This window comes from Fistularia commersonii, chromosome 11 (assembly GCF_037954325.1).
Source record: "Fistularia commersonii isolate RoL2024-O1a breed Wild chromosome 11, RoL_Fcom_v1.0, whole genome shotgun sequence".
NCBI lineage: Eukaryota > Metazoa > Chordata > Actinopteri > Syngnathiformes > Fistulariidae > Fistularia > Fistularia commersonii.
Window position 1 is genome coordinate 11178915 of NC_141294.1, and position 23199 is coordinate 11202113.

The 23199-nt window shown below is 40.6% G+C and overlaps 2 protein-coding genes across 4 annotated transcripts in view; both read left to right on the forward strand.

Annotated features, from left to right (window-relative positions):
• Positions 1 to 5944, forward strand: part of cdk14 (cyclin dependent kinase 14) — a 166510-nt gene extending 160566 nt beyond the window's left edge. For all 3 annotated transcript variants that reach the window (XM_086154908.1, XM_086154906.1, XM_086154907.1), the window contains one exon: positions 4701 to 5944. The gene's annotated coding sequence lies outside the window, so the exon portion shown is untranslated. The remainder of the gene's footprint in view (positions 1 to 4700) is intronic.
• An 8429-nt stretch (positions 5945 to 14373) lies between these two features.
• Positions 14374 to 19066, forward strand: fzd1 (frizzled class receptor 1). Its single transcript, XM_086154910.1, has one exon. The coding sequence runs from the start codon at positions 14738 to 14740 to the stop codon at positions 16418 to 16420; it is 1683 nt and encodes a 560-aa protein (XP_086011036.1). The 5' UTR covers positions 14374 to 14737; the 3' UTR covers positions 16421 to 19066.
• Positions 19067 to 23199: the final 4133 nt, after the last annotated feature.

The window sequence follows — 23199 nt, forward strand, 5'->3', positions numbered from 1 at the left end:
AAGCCTCAGGACACTGGGGGTAAATAATAGTATTTACCACCAGTATTTATAGTGGGTTATTTACAAATGATGGAAATTTTTGCCCGTCATGTGAGGAGGGCAAAGTTCCCTTCTTCACCGAACACAACCAAAATTGACCGAGGATGCCAGATATGGAAAAAAAAGAAACTTAAATGCTATATTCTTTAGCAATGAAGATCAAGATGTTTTGCTTAATCACTGCGAAATTTTCTTTTACATTCTAGCAGTGCAGTCAGTTTCTCTGTCGTTCTCCTGAGTGAGTTTGAGCGGATTTCCCGCCACACACAGCAACAGTCAGCGACCGTCGTGACTTTGTGCAAAGAGGGGCGGTTACCTTGTGGTACCCCCTTTCCTTTTTTTTCATTTTTTGCAGTATACTTCCACCTCATTTGGGCTTAGAAAACTACATACTACTACATATGGCATCTGGCCTCTTTGGTATGCAACTTTTTTTGCGCACGGTAGCAGGTGACACTGAGCTCTCAGAGATCTGTGACCTCTTCATCTTAAACCGGGTTTCTGCAGGTCATTTTAATGCATTAAAAGTCATTAAATCGGTTTTGCAAATATTAAGGCCTTAAGTAGCATTAAAAAGCATTTAATTCAGTGTCTGAAGCCATCAAAAACTGGTACTCGAAGTCTTCATAACTGGTACCCCTTGTTTGGCTGCGCAGATACAGAAATCTGATGTGAAATGCAAAGGTGCTTTGCATCATTGTCTCATATCTGACACTCATTGGCTCATGTGGGGTGAGAATGGACACATTATGAAGCTTTCAGCAAATTGATATACTTGAAACACGGCAGCCACCATTTTTTGTATTGCTTAATCTTATACATAAACTTGTCAGAAAATATTTTTAAAAAAAAATAGGAGCCAAGGCAATACTTTTAAAAGTTTTTTTTTTGGGCTGTTTTCAGCACTTTGCACTGGCGGTTGGATTCCTGCTATCAGTTTTGCCATGAGATAATGCTTTTATGTATCTCTTATCTTGATCTGAACCTGCCTGTACACCAGGTGAACAGGAACAGCAGTTTGGCCGTATGGCTGTGATAATTCCTTCACCCTGAAAAGTTAGGGTAGCTACTGTTGCCTTGCTAACCAAATCATTATTTTTGCTACGTTTGGGGTACATCTATTTCCATGAGTTTAATTTGCCTATTTTATTAAGAACTGTGAATACTTAACATTCTCCTTACTGTTATTTTTTCAAGTTTTCAAAGTATATGTTGTGTGTTTTATTTAATTAATTAACTTAATAATACAATACTATAATACTAATACTATAGTAAAATACATTTATTTTATTTTACTTTTAGTTTTAATCATCAGATAGCACAGTTATAAACACAAGGTTTGCTAGGGTTGTAATGGCGAATTTACCTGAGGCAGTGTCCATGTACATTTTTCTGCAAGATGACTATAAAACCCAAATAATTGTTTCTTCACTACAAACACAGACATAATATATCAAATTGTTCACTGCCCTGCTGTCACCTTTAAACCCCCGCGATCAGCAGTCAACACAGACTTTCACCTCGGACTTTGAGTTCAGGCAAAATCACATAAATTAAATAAATTGAAATTCCCTCATTATGTCGTTAACCCCGGCCCCAGAAAAAGGTCAGAAGGTTTTACTTTTAAGCAAAACACTACTTTTGCCAGATATCACATGCTCTAATTGAGTTTTAGCTCTTGACCGAAAGAGTAGGGGCTAGAAAATAACACAAGAATGTGAATTTATGGGCTGTTTCCTGATTCAATATTGCTCGGGTTTCTCTGTATCTTTTATTATCCAGTGTTTTGAATGTCAGATTTAGTGATATTGATCTATTTTGTATTATAAGGAAAGATAATTCTGTTGTCTCTCATAATTCCAATGGAATTACAGTTCTATCAGTTTGAATCCCTCCGAAAGCTATAAATAGCCCTCGTCGTTGGGATGGCGTCAGCTCTTTTTGTTTTTCTTTTTTTTTTCTATTTTCTTTCACTCCAGGCATTATTTCATTTTCTCAGAGACATTTATTTTATTAGTTTTTTATTTAATTTTGTTTTTACTGCTTTCTTTCCATATCCACATCAAATGGATGAATGGGCTGCAACCAGTTCATCAGGAAATAAGCTCCGCAGTGCATTTGTGAACGTTTTGTAAAGGATTTTTATATGTTAAATCCCCTCGAGCTTCACAGCGTTGAACCTATGTTCCAAAACAAGCATGAACGCGCACACACACACACACACACACACACACACACACACACACACAAAAGTCCTTGACAATAAACACCAACTTGAAAAGATATCTGGCATATTTTTTTTTCTGAGCATGCACGTCCATTGCGGCAACACAAGCGTGAGCAGCGTGAGCTTTTTTAAGCTTTCACAGACCTCGTGTTGTGTCACGCGCCAGTTCACCTCTCGTGTAACCTGCAATCCCATGATCTCACTTCTTGCTCTTGAAGAAAACTTAGGTTCCCATCTGCAAATTTTAGCACTTCCACATCAATCCCTGTATGTGTTACCACAAATATTTGAATTAATTTAATGAAATTACTAATCCGTCACATTATTCTTTGCTAAAAAGGTAATCATTGTCATTAATCAAAGAATTTATTAGAGACTTCACACTTTGCATTGTATCTCAAGGACACAGAGGTTGGCAACCCACGGCCCTTCAATTTTTAACATTTTTTTGTATTTAATATCTAAATTCTATTTCAGTTTGTTTTGATTTATATCATAATTTTCTATGCAATTCTAAATTTGCCTTAAATTAGACGCCAATCATGGTTTGCCTCAGGCGGAAAATTAAGTTAAACATTTTATTTCCTAGATACTCAAACAGATGCTGGGTATTTTCTTTGAAAGTGAACTTCAACGCAACTATTTTTTCAGAATTCAAAAATGTTTACATCACATGCAGAGATAGAATTTCATTTTCATTGCAGCATTTCATTGTCATAAATGCAGCACAGTATAGTTTTCACATAAATATATATATCAGAAAGGTAAAAAAACAATATATGCTGTTTTCTTCAATTTAGATTTTAAAAGGTTTTTGTGGCTCCCACTGCTTTACTTTTCATTGGGAAAAGGGCTCAATATGGCTTTTTGGGTGTTTAAGGCAGTGGACCCCCTGATTGAGGACCTGGCCTCCAGACACCTGTGCCTGGCATCAAAGAAAAGACACAATGATCAGTTTCCACTTTTCATACACACGTATGTTGAACGAAGTGCAGAAACATATACATATGCATGCACATGTACACATAATATATGTACATGTTTGAAGAAGGAAGCTACAGGGGCAGCAGATAAATGAGGCATTCATCCACCATTTGAAATTCCTGGCATATACAAGGCAGCATCCACTGGGAACTGACTAGCAAGCGCTGGGCGAGCGACACAGCAAAAGAGAGAGAGAGAGAGAGAGAGTAGGAGATGGTAAAGAGGAAAGTCGGGATAGAAAGAGACCTAAGAGAGGCAATGCATTATTTATTAGTCCAAAGCAGCCCCCAATACACACATGCACACATACACCCATCTCCTCCTCCTTGTTGCACTACTCCCTCATTCTTCCCCTCATCCTCTCTATCTGTACACCTCTCTATCACTTCTTCTAGCCCCTCCCCCCTTTTATCTCCCTCCGATCCCTGTGCTATTTATAGTGTTATTTTTTCAACTGTTGGAAACAACAATTTAAAATCATTTTCCTGACAATACAGTCACACATACGCACACATGCACACACACACTTACACGCAAATATATTCTTAGAAGCTTTATTTATTTATGCCTCATTTCCTTGTATTTATGTCAAACATTAATAAACATCATATTATTAATTCATTAACATCCTTTTGTCGGATTATAAATGAAAGTAATTTTTCACTTTATTATATTTTCAATTAGCCGTTTCTGACCATCTCATCTCAGAGCAGGTCAAACCGTGATCTGCATGTATGTGTATGTATACACTTTCTCTGGCCGCAGCGAATGCCAAAGAGCTGGATTTTAGTATAAAAAATATTTGATTTAATAGATGTGAGACTTATCTAAACTTAAACTTAAACAGGGCGACATTTTCTTGCAAGTGGATTGTCATACAATTATATGTATACATATATGTACAGTATATGTGTGTTTGTGTGTGTGTGTGTGTGTGTGTGTGTGTGTGTGTGTGTGTGTGTGTGTGTGCGTGTGTGTGTGTGTGTGTACCAGGGACAATGACTCTTCGTCCTTTGCACGCTGTACTGAGGTTAACCAATTAAATCAATATGCATAGTTGGAGGCTTCCGACAAAAGAATTTCCTTTGGGATTAATAAAGCTCTATTCTGTTCTATTCAATTCCTAAGAACACATTGCAAGGTGTTATTGTCCAACTTTTTTTCAAACATTTATGGACTGGTCTGTGTGTGTGTCAGAAATTTTGCATTGCAACCCGGGGGTCGTGACATGGCCTTGCTGTCAGATCGCACCGTCTCCATTCACCTGGGTCTTCTACCACTGGTACATATTTTTGCAGGGTTCGCCTCAAATCTCCCCAGAGCCAAAGAGTAAAGGACTATTGCTCTGTTCTTAATTTGTCTCAAATACCGCAACCTTTGACCCATTGCTGGCAAGCGGATTATCATTAACAAATTTTTTTTTGTTTTTTTTTGTCTCTGTATGTTTCAGGTGGACGTTATAAGGAAATATGAAGGCCAAGGTGCTGAGATGGAGGATCCAAACGAATGAAAGAGCCCCAGTTCTCTTTATTTATTACCTTCACAAAGAGTGCGAGCTTTTGTGTGTGTGTGTGTGTGTGTGTGTGTGTGTGTGTGTGTGTGTGTGTGTGTGTGTGTGTGTGTGCGTGGCGGCTGCATGAGAAACAGAGTACACATATGGATGCATGTGTGCATTGCGGACGGTACTGAAGATTTCATTTACAACGTTTGTTTACTTTTTATAAGGTAACAATGACTCATATATCATTGTCACAGTATATAAAATGGACTTGTTATTGGTACATGTTGTGTTTGGTGTTTGTAACAAGCCTCCTGTTTAAGAATGTATATTTGTATGTACAATATACTCATCTAGAAACTATATAATGGACAATTTTAATATTGCTACATCTTCTTACGACTATACCGCTCTTGTGAAAATACATACAAAAACACATACTGGAGATATAACATGACATTGAAAAGGAATCTATACAACCAAAACAATGCAGTCTGTGCAAAGACAAAGAAAAAAACTTGTTAAAGTTTTCTTTTTCATCTGCTTTGTGGAAATTCAGAAAAATATAAATGACAATAATGAAGGGCTCCTAGGCGGTGTAGTATGTTATTTGATGACTGTATAAATTGGCAAAATAAGAGGAGGTATTCGCAATTCCGCTGGTTCCAGTGCTGAAATCCCCATCCATCTGAATTGTAGAGCAGCCATCTAATCATTGTAAATTTTAAAAATTTAAATGATTAGGTTGATAACCTAACCAACATACTCTTAATTTTGTACCAGTCCTATTGGTTAATAAAAGAGCAGAAATATGATAAATTTGATCACCGGCAAAAAGTAAAGTCATTTTAATTTAAAATAGACTCCATTATATATATATATAAATATATATATATATATACATAAAATGTTCTTTTTTTGGTTGTTTTTACCTCATGTTTCATGTAATGTTTGCCAAAATTAGCATATCATCGTTTCCAGGATTCCACCTCAATTGAGTGAGATATAAGGATTTTTTTCCCACCCATGTTTGCATTCCCCCATTCTTTTCATTGACGTTTTGAACAAAATCTGTTTGAGCTTTTTTTTCTTACTAAATGACCTGCAGTTGAAGACGCTTCTCTTCATCATAATACAGAACGAAGGAACTTACCTGGAACCAGCAGAACCTCGCTTATTTATAACTCTGTAGCAGCGACCCCCCCCAGTCAGTGTTGTACATTCACTTTATCCAAGTCAGGCATCTGAATAATATATCATACATGTAACTTTAGCCAATCTTCGCACCCAATTTCAACAGTATTAAGTCTATTTAGTAGGCAGTCGGTGATCAAGGTAGTATTTGTTTATCAACATATTTTTCATAGTTTTTTCATATAGTCCTCTTCTTATTTGATTGCCCTGTTCAGTTAGCCCTCTTTATTCTGGCATCTTTAAAGTTTTATTTTTGTAGTTTTGATTGCCATGCATTCATTGAATATTTTATTTAAAAGTTTATTCTAACATTAATGTGCTGTCATTTGGAAAAACACAAAAGTGTACAGTTTGTACTGCTTCTTTTTGTCAATGGTCTGCTGCGTTGTAGATGTATTTTTTTCCCTTTTTTTTCATTGACTACAGAACAAAAATAGCAAACTCTTAAAACGATACTTCTGGAATGATCCAGCACCTGGCTGGAGTCAAGTGTTTATTTTTGATAATGCATCTATTCCATTAGCTTTTTCTATTTGTTTCACTTCTAAATCTTCATCAAATGATTTGCCGTACAGGGATCTAAATTTCTTACTAAGCAATACAGTTTCTTTCTTTTTTCTTTGTTTTTTTGTTTTGCTGTGACCGCAAAAGCCCCTCGGATATATATTATTTTTCACATCGGATATCAACGATGCGCGCATAGCATTACAGGAACAGCACCGCTCATGTATAAACATGTATATGCAGTGCATTACCTGATAACAGCTTGTTTATGTGTGTGTGTGTCTGTGTCTGTCTGTGTGTTCGTGTGCGACAGAGTGGGGTATCCAAAAGTGTATACAAACACGGGCAATAGCTAAAAAAAACATCAGTGCTTCCATCCAATTATATGAGCTAATGACAAAAGGTAAACCACCAAGGCCCGTGACAATCCTTCCCTCCTCTTTCTCTGATATTATCTGGGAATCTGCAATATTTGATCCCAAATGTGGGATTTATGTTTTTTCAATCGGTCCATTTAGTTGAATGGAAGCTTTTCTGTTACATTGGTAAGCTGAGCTTGTGGATGAGTGGTACGCTTGTGTGTGTGTGTGTGTGTGTGTGTGTGTGTGTGTATGCTTGCACATTTGTGCACACGCTCTTATATGCACATATGTGTACGTGGTGGACGTGCTCCACACACACACACACACACTTTATAAATTTTGGAACTTTTTTTTTTACTTCATCTAAGCTCACATGTTTATCACACAACCCTCGCTCTGATGTTTAGACTGTATTTTGTTTTATTTTTTCAACACTTTATTTGAAATTTCTCTAGATGTCACACCATCCAAGAAGGGTGGGTGGTTTAAAATACTATCAATTAGCTAATGTCAATCAACTGGAACGGTGATATCAGCCGTGCACTGTTGACTAGCATTGGAAATAGCACTTGTGAACACAACAAAATGAATAATTAAGTATTGAGGTTATTTATCACAGTCACTCAGTGGCCTCTCTCTCTCTCCCACACACACACACACACACACAAAACCCACGTAGACTAACACACTTATTTATATTATAAATGACCCCTCCCCCCTCCCACTTTAAACAGTATTTGCCTAATTGTCTGTCAAATAATGAAATTCTATGTTTTGCTTTTGTGGCTATCCTCCAGATACTCGTAGGACGTAACCATCCTCTGGCCGTGAAGTCATACTTCATAAAGCAAAAAAAAATACGCGGCTTTATTACATAAACAATCCTCATTCATTGCCATGTTCGTCTCGGAAGCTGTTTATGGATACATGGCAACAAAAGGTAGAACAAATCGGACGAATGGCGCATCCGGGATGACAGTGTCCTGACTTGGTTCAAAAAGCATTTGGCTTTCAGAAGCGGGGTAAAAGTTGGTCGATTAACGTTCTGTAATTAGGTAATTACTCTGATAAATCACAACATTAAACCTAACCTGCCCCTTCTTTAAGGAGCTCCAATTGAGGCATGGACTCTGCAAGACCTAAGAAATGACCGAAGATGCTGGGGGGGGATTCGGGGGAACCCCGGTAACTGTAACTGTATATCCATGCTAAGTCCTGTAAATTCAACAATGAGCTTCCCCTGATCTCACATTCCGCCGATAATTGATTTGGATAAAGACCCCAGGATGTCATAGGCCAATTTCACACCTCCTCCGAACCCTCGCAGTGCGGCAGTGCGTGCCGAATATCGTTATTAATATGGAGGGCCGGCGTTTAGGAAGAAGGCGGCGGGGGGGGGGGGGGGGGGCATGTCGAGTTGCAATTTCATCTGAGGCTCGGATCCAGCCTATCATTTTGATGATAGTTCAGCAATCTTTAGATTCATCGTCCCGCGCCGTCACCCCCGACCTTTTTACGCACTTTGCGAAAAGCGTTAATGCACTTACAAGTCGAAGTAATCCCACTTGAATGAATTTAAACACCCGGCAACAAAGTGAACGACGGATAAGTTTCACAGAATTTCAACAGCATGCGTTGCCAGATTCTTCCTCCACACAACTCCGATAAATATGCGATTTGTTTGTTTTGTGTCTGTTAGGTAATCACGATCAATCAGCAACCACTCGATGTCGACAGGGGAGGGGGCGTCTTTCCTCCAATGTAATAAAGTAACCAATTAGAGCTGCAAAGTTGTGCATCGTTTCAATCGATGGCGACTTTTTCGGGACTATATTTACAGCATGAGCGGTTTCAAACTAACTTTAGCTATTTTCAGATGACCAGCTGACATACCCAAAATGTACGTTTTTATTCTTCCGTACAGGAACTATCGGGAAACCCAATCAAGCCACCAAATAGCAACAGCGGTCTGCGACGCTTAACCAAGCTATTAAACAGTTGGAGGCAATAAAAGATTGACCGCCACGTTTTTTTACATAAACGTTAATGGGCCGATGGGCGTTATGCTTTCAAAAAGGGATCAAGCTATAAAAACAAATAAAGGAAAAAGAAAGTGAACAATGGCTACCAGAGAGACCGGTCTCACAGTATTTCAATAAATCATTCCAGTCCTCTGATGCTACATCTGGAGTCTAAACTTAACCTGACCCTGCGGTTTTCAGAGGGAGGGAAAGATTCATTGGGGAGGTTCCTGACTTTAAGAGAGGATTTATTTCATTTGGTATTGCATGATTTCTCCTTTTATATATATATATATATATATATATGGAGAAATCATGCAGTATATCCTGTCTACTAGGGATTTGGATTAAGATATAATTCAGGCGTATATAGTCTTAAGGGAATATTTGTTATTTTCCCAGTCTTGCAATCCAATTTTTTTTTCTTTTTTTATGTATTTGGTGTCTATATTTTCTCAAGAAATAGTATCTGGCTGAATCCAACCCAGTGTCTCAGGGGTATAGAAACAATCCCGTAGTTCTCTAGATTTTGAGGAACTTTAGTTATCAAATGTGAACAAATAAAGTAACAGGGTTTACATTACAATCAAAATACTTTGCGTCGTGCGCTAAATCTAAAGGAGAAGTTTGGCTTTTCGTTTGCCAGTGTGTACCCAATTCCTTTATTCTGTAGTTTGGTATTTTATCCCCATTGGGCATCTACATTGTGTGTAGCTCCAAAGAGCGAAGCCACTGGACTGTTTCTGACTGTTTCACTGCTTTTCCTTCCTTGGACCTTCCAAAAATATGGGTACCAGTAAGATTAGCACATATTAGAATTTTGGAAATGCACTTATCCGTACGTGTCACTTTTCCTCCAATCCTGTACATTTGTTGGTGTTTCCAACACGACGCCGTGCAGACTCCAATGTTCAATCGGTCCACCGATCGGCAGTTCAGTTTTTCTCAACACAAAAGTAGCATCCCAGAGTCAAATATATATTTTTCATTGATACTTTCAAAAATATTCCCAATACCTCTTTTAACTGAAAAGATAACAGTGTGCATTTGCATGGCATTCCAGCCATGTGTGCTGCGCTCTATGCTTTCTCACCCTTTCTCACAATCGTAAAAATTGTACCAACAGCTTCATCATGTTGCTCTGTGCTTGAGCGGCTAGAATTAGGGCGTAGAGGCGGGCAGCCTCTCGTAAAGCCGTGTGACTGAAGACGGTAAATTCCCCCCGAGATGAGCTTAAAATTGCCCGGCCTTGTGAAGCTTTAACTAGTTGCGGACAGTCTTAGCGGCAGGATGATTATTTTTCGGTAGGTTTGCCCTCAAACTCTCCCGCTGCTTCCTGTCTACCTGCCGTGGAACGTGGAACGCGCAAAAACTCTGCATCGGCAGGCTCCCTGAAGCAATTTGAATGTTCTTCATAATATTCCAACTAGAGTCCAGTGAAGGAAAGAATTGCACATTAAACACTGTGACTAGACGTGACAGGTAATAACGATCAGCAAGAAATATCAAAGGTGTAAATTGATGATGATGGTGATGGTGATGATGATAATGATGATGATGCTTCCACTATATTTGTACAGAGGGTTTTAAATGTCCCCTATTGTATTAAATACAAATCATATATAAATACGCAAAACTATTTTTGGTGTTCTTTATCGTGTGGACAGAAAAGGAATCGGTCTGGCAACGGTATCATCCTGGCCGCGCGGAGGCACAAATACGTGTTTTCGAAGATTTCTTTTTCTTTTTGTATGCTGCACTGAAAACTAATGCATTTTCACAGGTGATTTGGAAACGAAAAAAAAAAAGAGCAGAACAGAAGTTTCATCCGTCACTTACTCAAGTGAGGCAATATAGTATACAGTAGAATTGCTGTCGCATCATTTGTTACAAACCTGTATGTAATGTTATTATGGAAGATGTAATGTCCTTCTGTAAATGTTGTTCAATGTTGTTTTACCTGAAATAAAAAATTTATTAACGCTTAAAGCACGCCTCGTCTCCTTTGTCAGATTCCGATCGGTTCGACCTACGACAGCAGAAGGAAATATTTTTTGTCTTCACGTCTCAGCGCTTTCCGAGCCGCATGTGAAGTCAAGTCGGTTTTAACGAGGTCGAGTCAAATCGCAGTTACCTTGTTAAGCTTCCATGTAAAATAAATAGACCAGGCTTTCAAATGATCGACAAAGTGCCCTTTACAGGTGCAAAAACCTTGGGACGGATCTGAGCTCAATGTGGGCGGCCCTCTGCCTCAACAGGTTGGTGTAGAAAGCGTGAGAGGAAAGAAAGATAAGATGCAAGAGTTTGATAGAGACAGTGGGAGCTCAAGGGTTTGGAGAGACACAAATGATCTCTTACTAATAATAGTACAGCTGACAGTTACATGGAAATTACACAATAATAGCTTTAATGTACAGATAAGAAATGACAATGGTGGACGCCTAGCGAGACGTGAAGTAGATCAAGCCAGGGCCCGTGGGAACCTGCGTATATTTCCTCCTGAGCACAAGGAGTCGGCAGTATAAAAAGTCTGGCAGTATAATTTTGAGCCCCTCCCCCGCAAATAAGTGAATGTAGAAGTATTCCTGTTATCTCTAAACAGACTGACAGATGTAATTTTCACCTTCTTCCCATTTTTCCCTGCTCAGGGATATACACATATTTCACTTGACAGTGTTAAGTGGTACTCGATGTGACCCGAGGAAGTTTATCAAGCTGCATTTGACCTGCATGCAGACTGGCGACCGCACGTGATTCTGATGGAATTTCAGATAATGGAAGAGAATATCTTCATTCATTCAGGATTCGTGGACAATCTTCTTCTCAGCTGCACTAACAACCAATTGCATAAAAAATAGAAACAATTTTCAATGCCTGTTAAAAATACAGATTCAACTGAAACTGCTTTGAATATATGAATAAATGTTACTGCTTCTTTCCTCTTCGTTTTCACCTTTGAGTTTCATGGCGTACAGATGAAAGTGCCAATGCAGGCCAAAAAATAATTAGATCATTTTATTTAATTACATTCACACAGTAACTTCACGTTATTACACAGTAAATATTGCAATAGTTAAAAACATGGTAATTATAATTATTATAATTATAACTGCGTCCAAATCTCAGAGTAAATGCAACTTCTACCAACAGCATCGTGAAAAAAATGGTTTTCAACTGAACAGTAGCAATTTTCTTATTTTTTTTCATACAAATTTGAGCTCAGATTTTATGATTTTTTTTTTAATGTTTTTTTTGTATCAGTATCTGCCTTGACATTGTTTTATTGTATGGTTTACATACGATGAATGCATGAACCCGCAGAAACTCATGGATATTCCTTTAAGAGTGATACCGGCAGTAAGGATTTCAATGGAATTCAAGTTAACTCCAAAGTTAATTCTAAAGGATTCCAGTTAACTGAAATCAACCCCAATGAGGGAACATTGAGAAAACCCTGAGACCCAAGTTGGAGAGGGAGACTGGGGGCGGGAGCGAAAGAGAGAGAGAGTAAGAGAGAGAGAGATAGAGAGAGAAAACTTGGTAAAGTTAGTAAGCATAAGAACGGAAGAAACCGGAAGTGTACGACTCACACAACATTACAGAATTTAGGTGTCTTAAAATGTCAACCCAGAACGCCTTTTCTGTTTTTTTTTGGTCAACCATTACTCTGCATAAATGATCCTGCTGGTGTAACATTTCACCGTCAAAATGACTATTATTATTACAACGTGATACTTTATAAAAGACTATGTATACCATTTAAACATTTAAATATATAAGCCAATTCTTTAGTTCTGTGTATCACTTCGACAACTCTTTTTGTTACTACACATCCACCAATGTTTCATTTTCGTAACTCTGCAGGATAAACACAAATTATGAATATATTTTAATTATCTCCTTCAGTTGGGCTCCCTGGGCCCCCCATGTACATGTTAGCTAACTGGAATGTCTGTGCCACACGTTACAGAGGGATCCTGATCCATTGCATGTGTTTTGAAGGAGCTGTGGAAAAAAACAATATATATTATGTCATCTATTTTTTTTTCCCGTTTGTCAATTGTATTGTTTTTTGTTTATATTTTCATTGTTTCCGTTAAAATCTGTATTTAATGTCTGTTCATACCTCCTTATGCTGTCCTTGAATGTGTAAGTGCGTATAGTGTAAACTGTACATATATGTATATATATGTATATACATATACGTATACATACATTTGTATATACACAAAACATCATTGTACACTTTTGCATGACAGCATGACCAGCTCTTCCTCAACTTATCGACATAAAGTATGATATGTACCTGCCCAGAAGTGATTATTTTTTTGCCACTACATATATTGTTGCTGTTTTTTGCTATTATTCATATTATCATTATTATCATTATTCATTATCCATACATATCCATACATCTTATCCCATGCTCCCATTTATTGTCACACTGGCTACAATAAATGTGTGACACAGGCATTTTGAAAATATTATCATATCAGACAGGCAGATTTTTGCAATTGCAGCGTTATCTAATTTCCTTATATTTCCACTCCCGCATTGAACACAATAACTGTGGGATTAGCCCTTTATTAAAGATATTGCCTTCTTCTTCTTCTTCTTCCTCTTCTCTTTTCGGCTTTTCCTTTAAGGGGTCGCCACAGCGAATCAACCTTCTCCATCTAACCCTATTCTCTGTATCGTCCTCTCTCACGCCAACTTCCTTCGTATCCTCTCTCACTCCGTCCATAAATCTTTTGCATTCTGCATGTTGTATTTTGATATTTTTCATGTCCAGTTATTGTTGTTTACGCTCATGTCAGTGTGAAGTGTAACCATCAACCTGAGCCAAATTCTTTGAACGTGTGAGCATATCTGATCAATACATCTGGTTCTCATACAGATTTGGAATGCGATTCGTGTTCTGATTTGGGTTTGAATGCATATTAGTTTCTCCTTCTTTTACTTTTGAATGGTTCCCTCAGGGTCTTTTTATTCTCTTCTTTCACACCAACTAACTTCATGCCGTCTTTCAATACATCCAGAAATCTTCTTGCTTCTCTTTCTCTCTGCCTCCAGATCAGCGGTTCAAACATCTGCATCCTCCGACCAATATATTCACTAGCCCTCTTCTGGACATGCCCAAACCATCTCGGCATGACGTTACCACTGTGAGTTCCGAAAAGAACCTCATCATCCTCATCTCTGCTACCTCTGGATTTGCTTTCTGTCTTTTTCTCCTTGCCACTGTCTCTAAACTATAAACATCACCAGACTCATATTCCATCTTGCACACCTTTCCTTTCATTCCAGCTGATACGATATTATCCCATATTCCTCTGACGCTTTTCTCCACCCGATCCAGCCTGTTTGCACGCTTTTCTTCACCTCTTTTCCACACTCACCTTCTTTTTCTCCACTCCCCGTAATCCGCACTATTCCACCCGACTCTAGAAGCTTTTATTTTGAAGGCATCAAGCGGATGCGTGTGCTTTCGGAATGTTGCGCTTGACACCACGGGAGTCAGTCGCAGAGCAGCGAGTCGGGTCTGCTCAGACGCACGTCGGCAGCGGACGCAGTCGCCGCTCTCCGGGATTAACGGTTAACAACATCAACAACAACAACAAAAAAAAAAGCGGTGGATATTGTTTTTGCGTTTGCCATCGAAAATCGAGGCCAGCTGGAAGAGGGGGGGGCGTGGATTTTTTTTGTTTTGTTTTGTTTACCCCCTTTGCACCAACACGGCGGCTGGGTAATCGAGCAAAAAAAAAAAAAAAAGAGAGGAAAGCCGGAGAAAAGAGGGAAGTATCCTGGCGTTTGGGAGCGGAGCCGCAAGTTAGTCCTAAAAAAAAAAAGGAGTAGGGGCTGGGGGGGTGAAGTCCGCAACGCAGCGGAGCGGCCCCGGGTGCGCGCCATGGCTTCCGGCGCGCTCCTCCGCCGCGCTATTTGGACATACCTCTCCGCCGCTTTGCTCCTGGACGCGGGGACGCGTCCGGTGCGAGGGCAGTACGGCGGCGGCGGCGGCGGCGGCGATCGCGGGATGTCCATACCGGAGCACGGCTTCTGCCAGCCCATCTCCATCCCGCTGTGCACGGATATCGCGTACAACGAGACCATCATGCCGAACCTGCTGGGCCACACCAACCAGGAGGACGCGGGCCTGGAGGTGCACCAGTTCTACCCGCTGGTCAAAGTGCAGTGCTCGCCCGACCTCAAGTTCTTTCTGTGCTCCATGTACGCGCCCGTGTGCACGGTGCTGGAGCAGGCGCTGCCGCCTTGCCGCTCCCTGTGCGAGCGTGCGCGCCAGGGCTGCGAGGCGCTCATGAACAAGTTCGGCTTCCAGTGGCCAGACACGCTGGCGTGCGAGTCGTTCCCGGTGCACGGCGCCGGCGAGCTGTGCGTGGGCCAGAACATGTCTGACCGCGGCGAGCCGCCTGGCGCGCCGCCGCTTCCCACGGAGCGGGCGCCCGCCGCCGCCGACCCCTGGAACGGGCAGTTCATGTGCCCGGCGTCGCTGCGGGTGCCGCCCTACCTCAACTACCGCTTCCTGGGCCAGGAGAACTGCGGCGCGCCTTGCGAGCCCAGGCGCTCCCACGGGATGATGTACTTCACCGAGGAGGAGCTGAAGTTCGCCCGCATCTGGATTGGCATCTGGTCGGTGCTGTGCTGCGCCTCCACCCTCTTCACCGTGCTCACCTACCTGGTGGACATGAAGCGCTTCAGCTACCCGGAGAGGCCCATCGTCTTCCTCTCCGGGTGCTACACCATGGTGTCGGTGGCCTACATCGCCGGGTTCCTGCTGGAGGACAGGGTGGTGTGCAACGAGCGCTTCGACAAGGAGATCCGGACGGTGGTGCAGGGCACCAAGAAGGAGGGCTGCACCATCCTCTTCATGATGCTCTACTTCTTCAGCATGGCCAGTTCCATCTGGTGGGTCATCCTGGCCCTCACCTGGTTCCTGGCGGCGGGGATGAAGTGGGGTCACGAGGCCATCGAGGCCAACTCCCAGTACTTCCACCTGGCGGCCTGGGCCGTGCCCGCCATCAAGACCATCACCATCCTGGCCGTGGGCCAGGTGGACGGCGACGTGCTGAGCGGCGTTTGCTTCGTGGGCGTCAACAGCGTGGACGCTCTGCGGGGTTTCGTGCTGGCGCCGCTGTTCGTCTACCTGTTCATCGGTACGTCCTTCCTCCTGGCCGGGTTCGTGTCGCTCTTCCGCATCCGGACCATCATGAAGCACGACGGCACCAAGACGGAGAAGCTGGAGAAGCTGATGGTGAGGATAGGGATCTTCAGCGTGCTGTACACGGTGCCCGCCACCATCGTCATCGCGTGCTACTTCTACGAGCAGGCGTTCCGAGAGCAGTGGGAGCGCACGTGGATCGGCCAGACGTGCAAGACCTACGCCGTGCCGTGTCCCGTGCAGAGCCACCCCAACATGAGCCCCGACTTCACCGTCTTCATGATCAAATATCTGATGACGCTCATCGTGGGCATCACCTCCGGCTTCTGGATCTGGTCAGGAAAGACCCTCAACTCCTGGAGGAGGTTTTACACAAGACTGGCCAACAGTAAACAAGGAGAGACCACCGTGTGAAACGGGGACCCTCACTCAATATTAAACCTCCATTTAAAATTTTTTTTCACATTTTTTTTCTCGGCTTTTCTCGAACTTACAGGAGACTTTAATTGTCGTTGTTTTTTTTTGTTTTTTTTTTTCTAAATGTACATACTCATTTGTGAAATTTTTGTAAGTATATATTTGTATTTAAAGATTTTTCTTTTATTTTTCTCTCTTTGAAAAAAAAAAAAGCGACAAAAAAAAAAAAAAAAACAAACAATCATGTTTTTATCTACTTTGGATATAATGGAATTAATCATCACAAAGAGCCAGCTGACCATGAAGGATGCAGCAGCAGTCCCATGACCTGACTTACTGTGGACACCATGCGGACCGGTTCACATTCAGTGTGTGTGTGTGTGTGTGTGTGTGTGTGTGTGTGTGTGTGTGTGATCGGCCTGCTATTTCTAGTGTAGTCCCGTGTAACCCAAGTGCTTCCTCGTGGGCCCGGTTCCTCCTCATTGCAATTTGCAGCTGCGCGTCTGCCAAGCAGTTGGTCCGAATGAAAGCGGCGAGTGGCAAGAGGGGCCGTACAGGTCGCCGGTTGAATCGCCGCACACCTCGGCCCAGACAGCCTCAACATTCCTTTCTAAATCGAGCGCCGGTGAGAGAAGGGCCTGGCTTGTGTATCGGCGGCCCACTTCTGCGTTTTCACTCCTCGTCTTGAAAAAGAACAAGAATCAGAAAATGTCAAAAGTCAGTGGCTTACCTCTTTAGAATATTCAAAGTCAAATTAGCCGGGCTGCTATCGGACAGTTAACAAAAAGTCTATTCAAAATGTGTTTATGTCAATTATAACACATGTAAAACTGAATTTTCAGGGTTGATCTGCACGTGTTTTGACGTTTCATGTTTGAACGCTGGAGAAAAAGAGTCTGAATTATTCCAGATAGAAGGATTTCATAAGAAAATACTTTTTAACAGTCAGCTTTGGCATTCTGAAACACTCCGACCCAATCGTGGAAAAAAAAAGTCAAATATTTTGACCTCATACATTCATCTTAAAGGATTTCATGGCTGATTAACACACAGTTATAAATGTCTTACAGGCCAATAGCATCAGTTGTCGTATAAATTAGTCAGGCTCTGGTGATGCTCCATGTTTTTTCTCTGTTTTATCGGCACATCTTGAATTCCTTCTCACTACATTATGAAAACCTTGAAACGGGCACCGAAGGCCCTCCGGTACTGCAGGGGCCGCCTCCATCACGGAGACGTTTAACACCCTCCCCCAAACCTTCTTGACGACACAACAGGAAGCGTCCGGTTTGGGCTGAAGTTCCTTAAAAAAAAATACACAAGCAGGCGGTCGAATGCGACCCAGCGCAACGGCTATAACAAGTTAGTTTCTCCTTCACAGCATTTTTGAAGTGGAATTTCTATTTATCGCTGAGCGGGTAGCTCAGTGATAATCAACTACACTGCGAGTTATCAAAACAGACCAGAATATTAAAATTGCCATACAAGATAAAAAAAACGCACCCCCCCCCAAACACTCACACACACACAAGGACTTGAGTATTTAACGTTCTGGGGATTATTAGTATCCGGATACTTGGTTACCAGAAGCTGGAGCAGTAGAAATCTTAACAGTGTCATTAGGGGCTATTATGGAATGAGAATTTACCATGTGGTGGTAATCAAATCTAATTTGTGTCAAATAAAAAGGGCTGAAACATTTAAGAATAAGCGATTTTTAAGTCTTAATTTTTCTTTCTGGGAGTACATTATGAATACTGCTGTTTTGGAAAACATAAAAAAAAACAGACGACCGGGTGGAACGATTTTTTTTTTTAAACAACAGGGTAAAATATTCGGTGATAATCAGATGTTAGTGTATATCGAATATCCATTAATTTGCACCATAAATGTCATCTTAGAGGAACCCACTGAAAACATTTTGTCAAGTAAAATAGCTGAAAAATCAAACAAATGGAGAGCAATTCAGACATTTCTTTTATTAATAATTACTCTTCAAAAATAAAAACTGCGTTGGGCTACTCTCCAAAAACCCCAAAACAGAGCATTGCTTTGATTTCCTGCGCTGCCTGTTAATAATGCTATATTTTTATATGCTGAATTTCTACGCATGCAAAACTATTTGCTTGCGACTGCAAGATTGCATTAAAATATGCAGCTGATATTGCTAGCATCAGGCTAAATATTAACGTTTCATAAGGCTAAATATTAACATTGGTGGCTTTTCAACTAATTGAATTAAGTGTGATGAGTTCGGTTGCTTAATATAGGAAGGAGGTAAATTTTTTTTTTTTCATGGTCGGATTTGAACGCAGGATACACATAATAATGGGGAAAGCAACAACTAGGAATGCACTTTTTTCAACTCTGTCTTTTTTACTTTGGACTTTTGTCCATCTGTTGAAGAAATTAATTTGGTCTGATTTAAAGCAGCGTAATTCACCGATGAGGATTATAAAGTTCAGGTTCTACTGAATCAGTCCTGTCTTTTAATGGTCGACGCTTTTAGGTTTGCAAAAGGGGTATGAATGTATCTTGGTGTGAGTAGTAATGGTTGGGTGTTTGCATTACAGCCTGTTACTTTAATCCAGATTTACCTGGAACTGGACCAGACTCTACTTTGAAAAACAAAAAAAGAAGAAATGGACATGATAAGGAAGAATAAGTGAATTGATTAGCGTAAAAAAATCTTATAGTCGGGAACATGTAAACACGGTGTATCACTGGGTCTGGGACAGTGGTTCTTAACCTGGGTTCGATCGAACCCCAGGGGTTCGGTGGGTCAGTCTCAGGGGTTCGGCGGAGGTCAAGACACACATTGGTGATGACATCACTGGCTGCAGGTGATCACGCTACATAGCTTGGCCTATCCGTGCTGCAGGGATTTTGGCGCGCTCAGTTGTAGTAACTTGTGACTGTCGTGATGGTACGTCATGTGATTTCTTTCTTAATATTCTAATCCCTTCATACTAATTATGTCGGGCAAAAAAAGAAAGCGGTCGGAAGAATACGTACAATACGGATTCACATGTATGACGGAACGTGATTGGAATCGATGTCCTAACTGTATGATTTAGAATGACAAGATGAGCAATTCTAGTCCAGCACCGGCAAAACTAAGAGAAAGCTTCCTTAAGCTGCATGGAGATGGGAGCTACAAGAACATAGCGCTTGCTGAATTCAAGGTGAAGGGAGCCAGATTCGATGAAAAGGCTACTCTCCCTGTTCTTTGTACCCATCAACGAAACGATCCTCGATCCAATAAAGAAGGGTTCGGGGAATGCGCATGTAAAACAGGTGGGGTTCAGTACCTCCGACAAGGTTAAGAACCACTGGTCTGGGATCATTGGGGTGGCGTGGAGGGGCGGGTTGGGGTCGCATCTGTGCTCGCAGTGAAGAAGAGAGGAGGTAATTTGATGCCCTGTGAATGTGGCCGTGTGCACTGTGGGGACTGAGGAGCAGCCAGCAGCTCGCTTGTCTTCCGCCACAGGAGAAAGGAAGCCTTGTGTTGAAATGCAGAGCCACTGCTGTCAGCGCGGCTCGACTCACACACATGCGTACACGCACGCACACACACACACACACACACAAAAACGCGCACACTGATTTGTGCTCTTGTCAAATGGTGCTTCCAGTTTCATAATAATCCTTTTATTGTGTTGAAGGCTCTACAATAGTCATGGCTTTGAAGTAATTTTTTTTTTTTTTTTTTTTTGCATTTGCTATGAAGAGAACCTTTATATTTATAGAAAAAAAATATTCACTACTTTGATTGCTTTATGAGAATAAAATCTCACAATTGCAACTGTCAAGTTTCTGTCAAACATCTGTTGGTTTTTTTTTTCCTTTGGAAACTTTTTTTTAAGAGATCTCACTTCACACATTGCACATGTAAGGGTTCTATATAGGGGCTTGAATCACAGGATAGAAGAGGTTACTGAGATTTGAGCATTAAGAGTTGATTAAAAACTTTTTCTTGTATTATTTGATCATATGACAAGGGTAATGTTATCCTGCTGCAGCTACCAACTACAACGATCGCTGATCAATATAACAATTCCTTTCTTGATTTATCAGTGAGCTGTTTTCCCTAGAAATGTTGAGATTTTGAACATAAGGCACAGTGACAGTCATAACATTCTGACAAGACTTGAAAATATTCAAACAATGAATGAAAATGTAGTTAGAAGTGGGTTATAAGAATACTTCAGGAATATGATTATTAGCCGTCAGTTTTTGATATTTCCTACTAAATTGAAGCAAACTAAGAGATAAGTGGGAGCTGAACTGCATTCCTTGTTCAGTCAGTCAGAGGAGAGGCGGAGCTTTGGACTCCGACACCCCGACCCCCGGCTACTGCCCATATATTTTTTGCTCCATGACATGAGTTTTATAAGGCTGAGGTAAAGAAACAAAGAAACTCCATAAGATGGCATGTTGATTTTTGATCATTTAGATTGGAGAGGGTCACACGCCAAGAGTTACAAACTTTTCTACATGCTTTTTATTACACAAAAAGGCCGGAGAGGTGTGCAGAAGGCAGGAAGATGCACTTCTCACAGTTCTTAATATAAACATGACACATTGTCAGAAAGTCAAAATGGTCCCAGGAATTTGGGTTGATCAAACTAGATGACTTCAAGTATTTTGACATCTATTACAAAAAAGTTTAAACATTTAAACAACCTCAACATAGCCAACAACCAACAACCTGATTAAAGACACAATATCAATCCCAATTTTTTAATACATTTGAGTGAAACTCAAAACAATAAAAAATAGAGAATGAACTAAATAGTGAAGACTGAGAGATCTAGCATCTGGCAGTTCAACTTATAACCAGAATCAAATTTGCATATTTATATAATCAGACTTTTTTTTCCATATATATGTAGGATAGAGCTGTTTTGGTTACTTTATTGTTGTAATTCTAACCTTTTTCTGCAAATATCATTCACCTAACAAAGGAAAAAAATATCTGCAAATCCCCCCCACCTCTAAGACAGCAGGTTAAGCCTTGTTAGACCATGAATCAAAATAATGATGGCAGCTAATTCATGAAACAAAATCAAAGACGGAAAAGACGGCAAAATTTACGCCTGACAAAAAGATTAGTTAATAAAAAACACGAATACATATTTATCATTGGCTGTAAGAAATTGTGTTTTACATGCTAGCATTCATTCATTCATGCTAGAGTTCCTCAAATGCTAGCCAGTGTTAACTGTCTTGGCCATCTCATGTGTGTTTGTTCCATAATCCACTAATTTGATTTCTATTTTATTTTATTTTATTTGAATTCAAAGTTTCATTTAGCGCATCAGCCAAACTCTTTGGGATTTCTATTGCTTATCTTGGCCTGTTTGCCGACCGCGGTTTGCTCTAATGAGTGTCACCTAAGGGTCCACTTTATGAAGAATGCAGGAACTAATTGGTTGTGTCGCCATACATCTTAATTAGCTACATAGTGAGATAAATGTACCAGTTTTAAAAGCCTTTTACCCCCCAGGGCCAACTGAGAAAGCATCTCTCCCGGAGAGAAATACTAAAAAAAAAAAAGAAAATGCATTGGTGCCGGGTGTTTCACTTTCATTCAGCATCATTGCACCTTGTTCAGTTAATAGAAATGAGCTAAAAAAGATCCAGATGCCCCTTTTAAAGACTTTCCAAAAGTTTAGGCTTGTTTACATAGACAAGCTCAGATGCTTTAGATGGAGCCAGATGTCTGCATTTATTTCAAATGAGTCAACATCACTGTCGCACCAGTTGTCCATCATTAAAAACCAGTTAGATTTGGAATTTTTTGACTGCATTTATTGTTCTTTTTCCCAAATCAGTCATTTTAAAATAATATATATGTGTCTTTAGACAATTGATATTGTAAGTTATTTGTTCCTAGACAACAGGGAGCATCCTAGAATTTCTCTTTTCAAGCAACATTCACATAAAAATGCATGTAAAATGTATGCGCACACACATTTGCTCAAAACATAATACCAGCCTATTATTAACACGTTATTAGAGCAAGTTCTCACTCCTAATGTGTCAACAGCCAGACGAATGAGGAAGATGCCCTCAGCGTCACATACAAACGCAGTGGAACTCCTTTTCAATGATCCTGCAGCGTCATGTCTACACGTACATGTGTATCTATATCCAAATCTGATCTAAATGAAAGCCGAGTTTGTATTTTCCACGTTTCTGTTCTAAATGAGAAATCGCGTTGCTCCAATGACACCGCACCCCAGGTAAACGCTTCCCCCAGGTTTGTCAAAAAATGACAAGAAAGGGTATCTAAACACGTCGGTATCTGATGCAAGTTTGGGAGTGAAAACGCGTAGGTTATTTCCTTTTTCAGTTAACCCTTTGGTTGCAGACTGATGAGGAAAAAATGAACTTTTCTTCCATCTATGTAATCAAAACTAATGTTCAGAAATTTCGTTTGGATGCAGACCTTGAAACTGGAGACTGACAGGCAATCTTTTATTTATTTCACTTACGCACGTTGTAGCATCCCGATTACACGATCTCCCGATCACATTCCTTATTCACTTAAAATTGTTGTCATTCATTTTTAAAGACTCAAATATATTGCTGGCCTGCTCCCTTGTGCTCCCAACTAGTCTCCAGAGTAATAAACTCAGATTCTACATGCTTTTCAAGCTATTGCCCCTCCACTCTGGAATGCTCTCCTCTTCCTCTTTGTGCTCCTGAGATTCCTGTCATACCTTCAGGAAGCAGCTGAAAACATTATATTCCAAACATTAGTTTGGGTT

Coding starts and splice junctions, on each gene's coding strand:
- fzd1 (XM_086154910.1), top strand. CDS start 14,738: ATGGCTTCCGGCGCGCTCCTCCGCCGCGCTATTTGGACATACCTCTCC.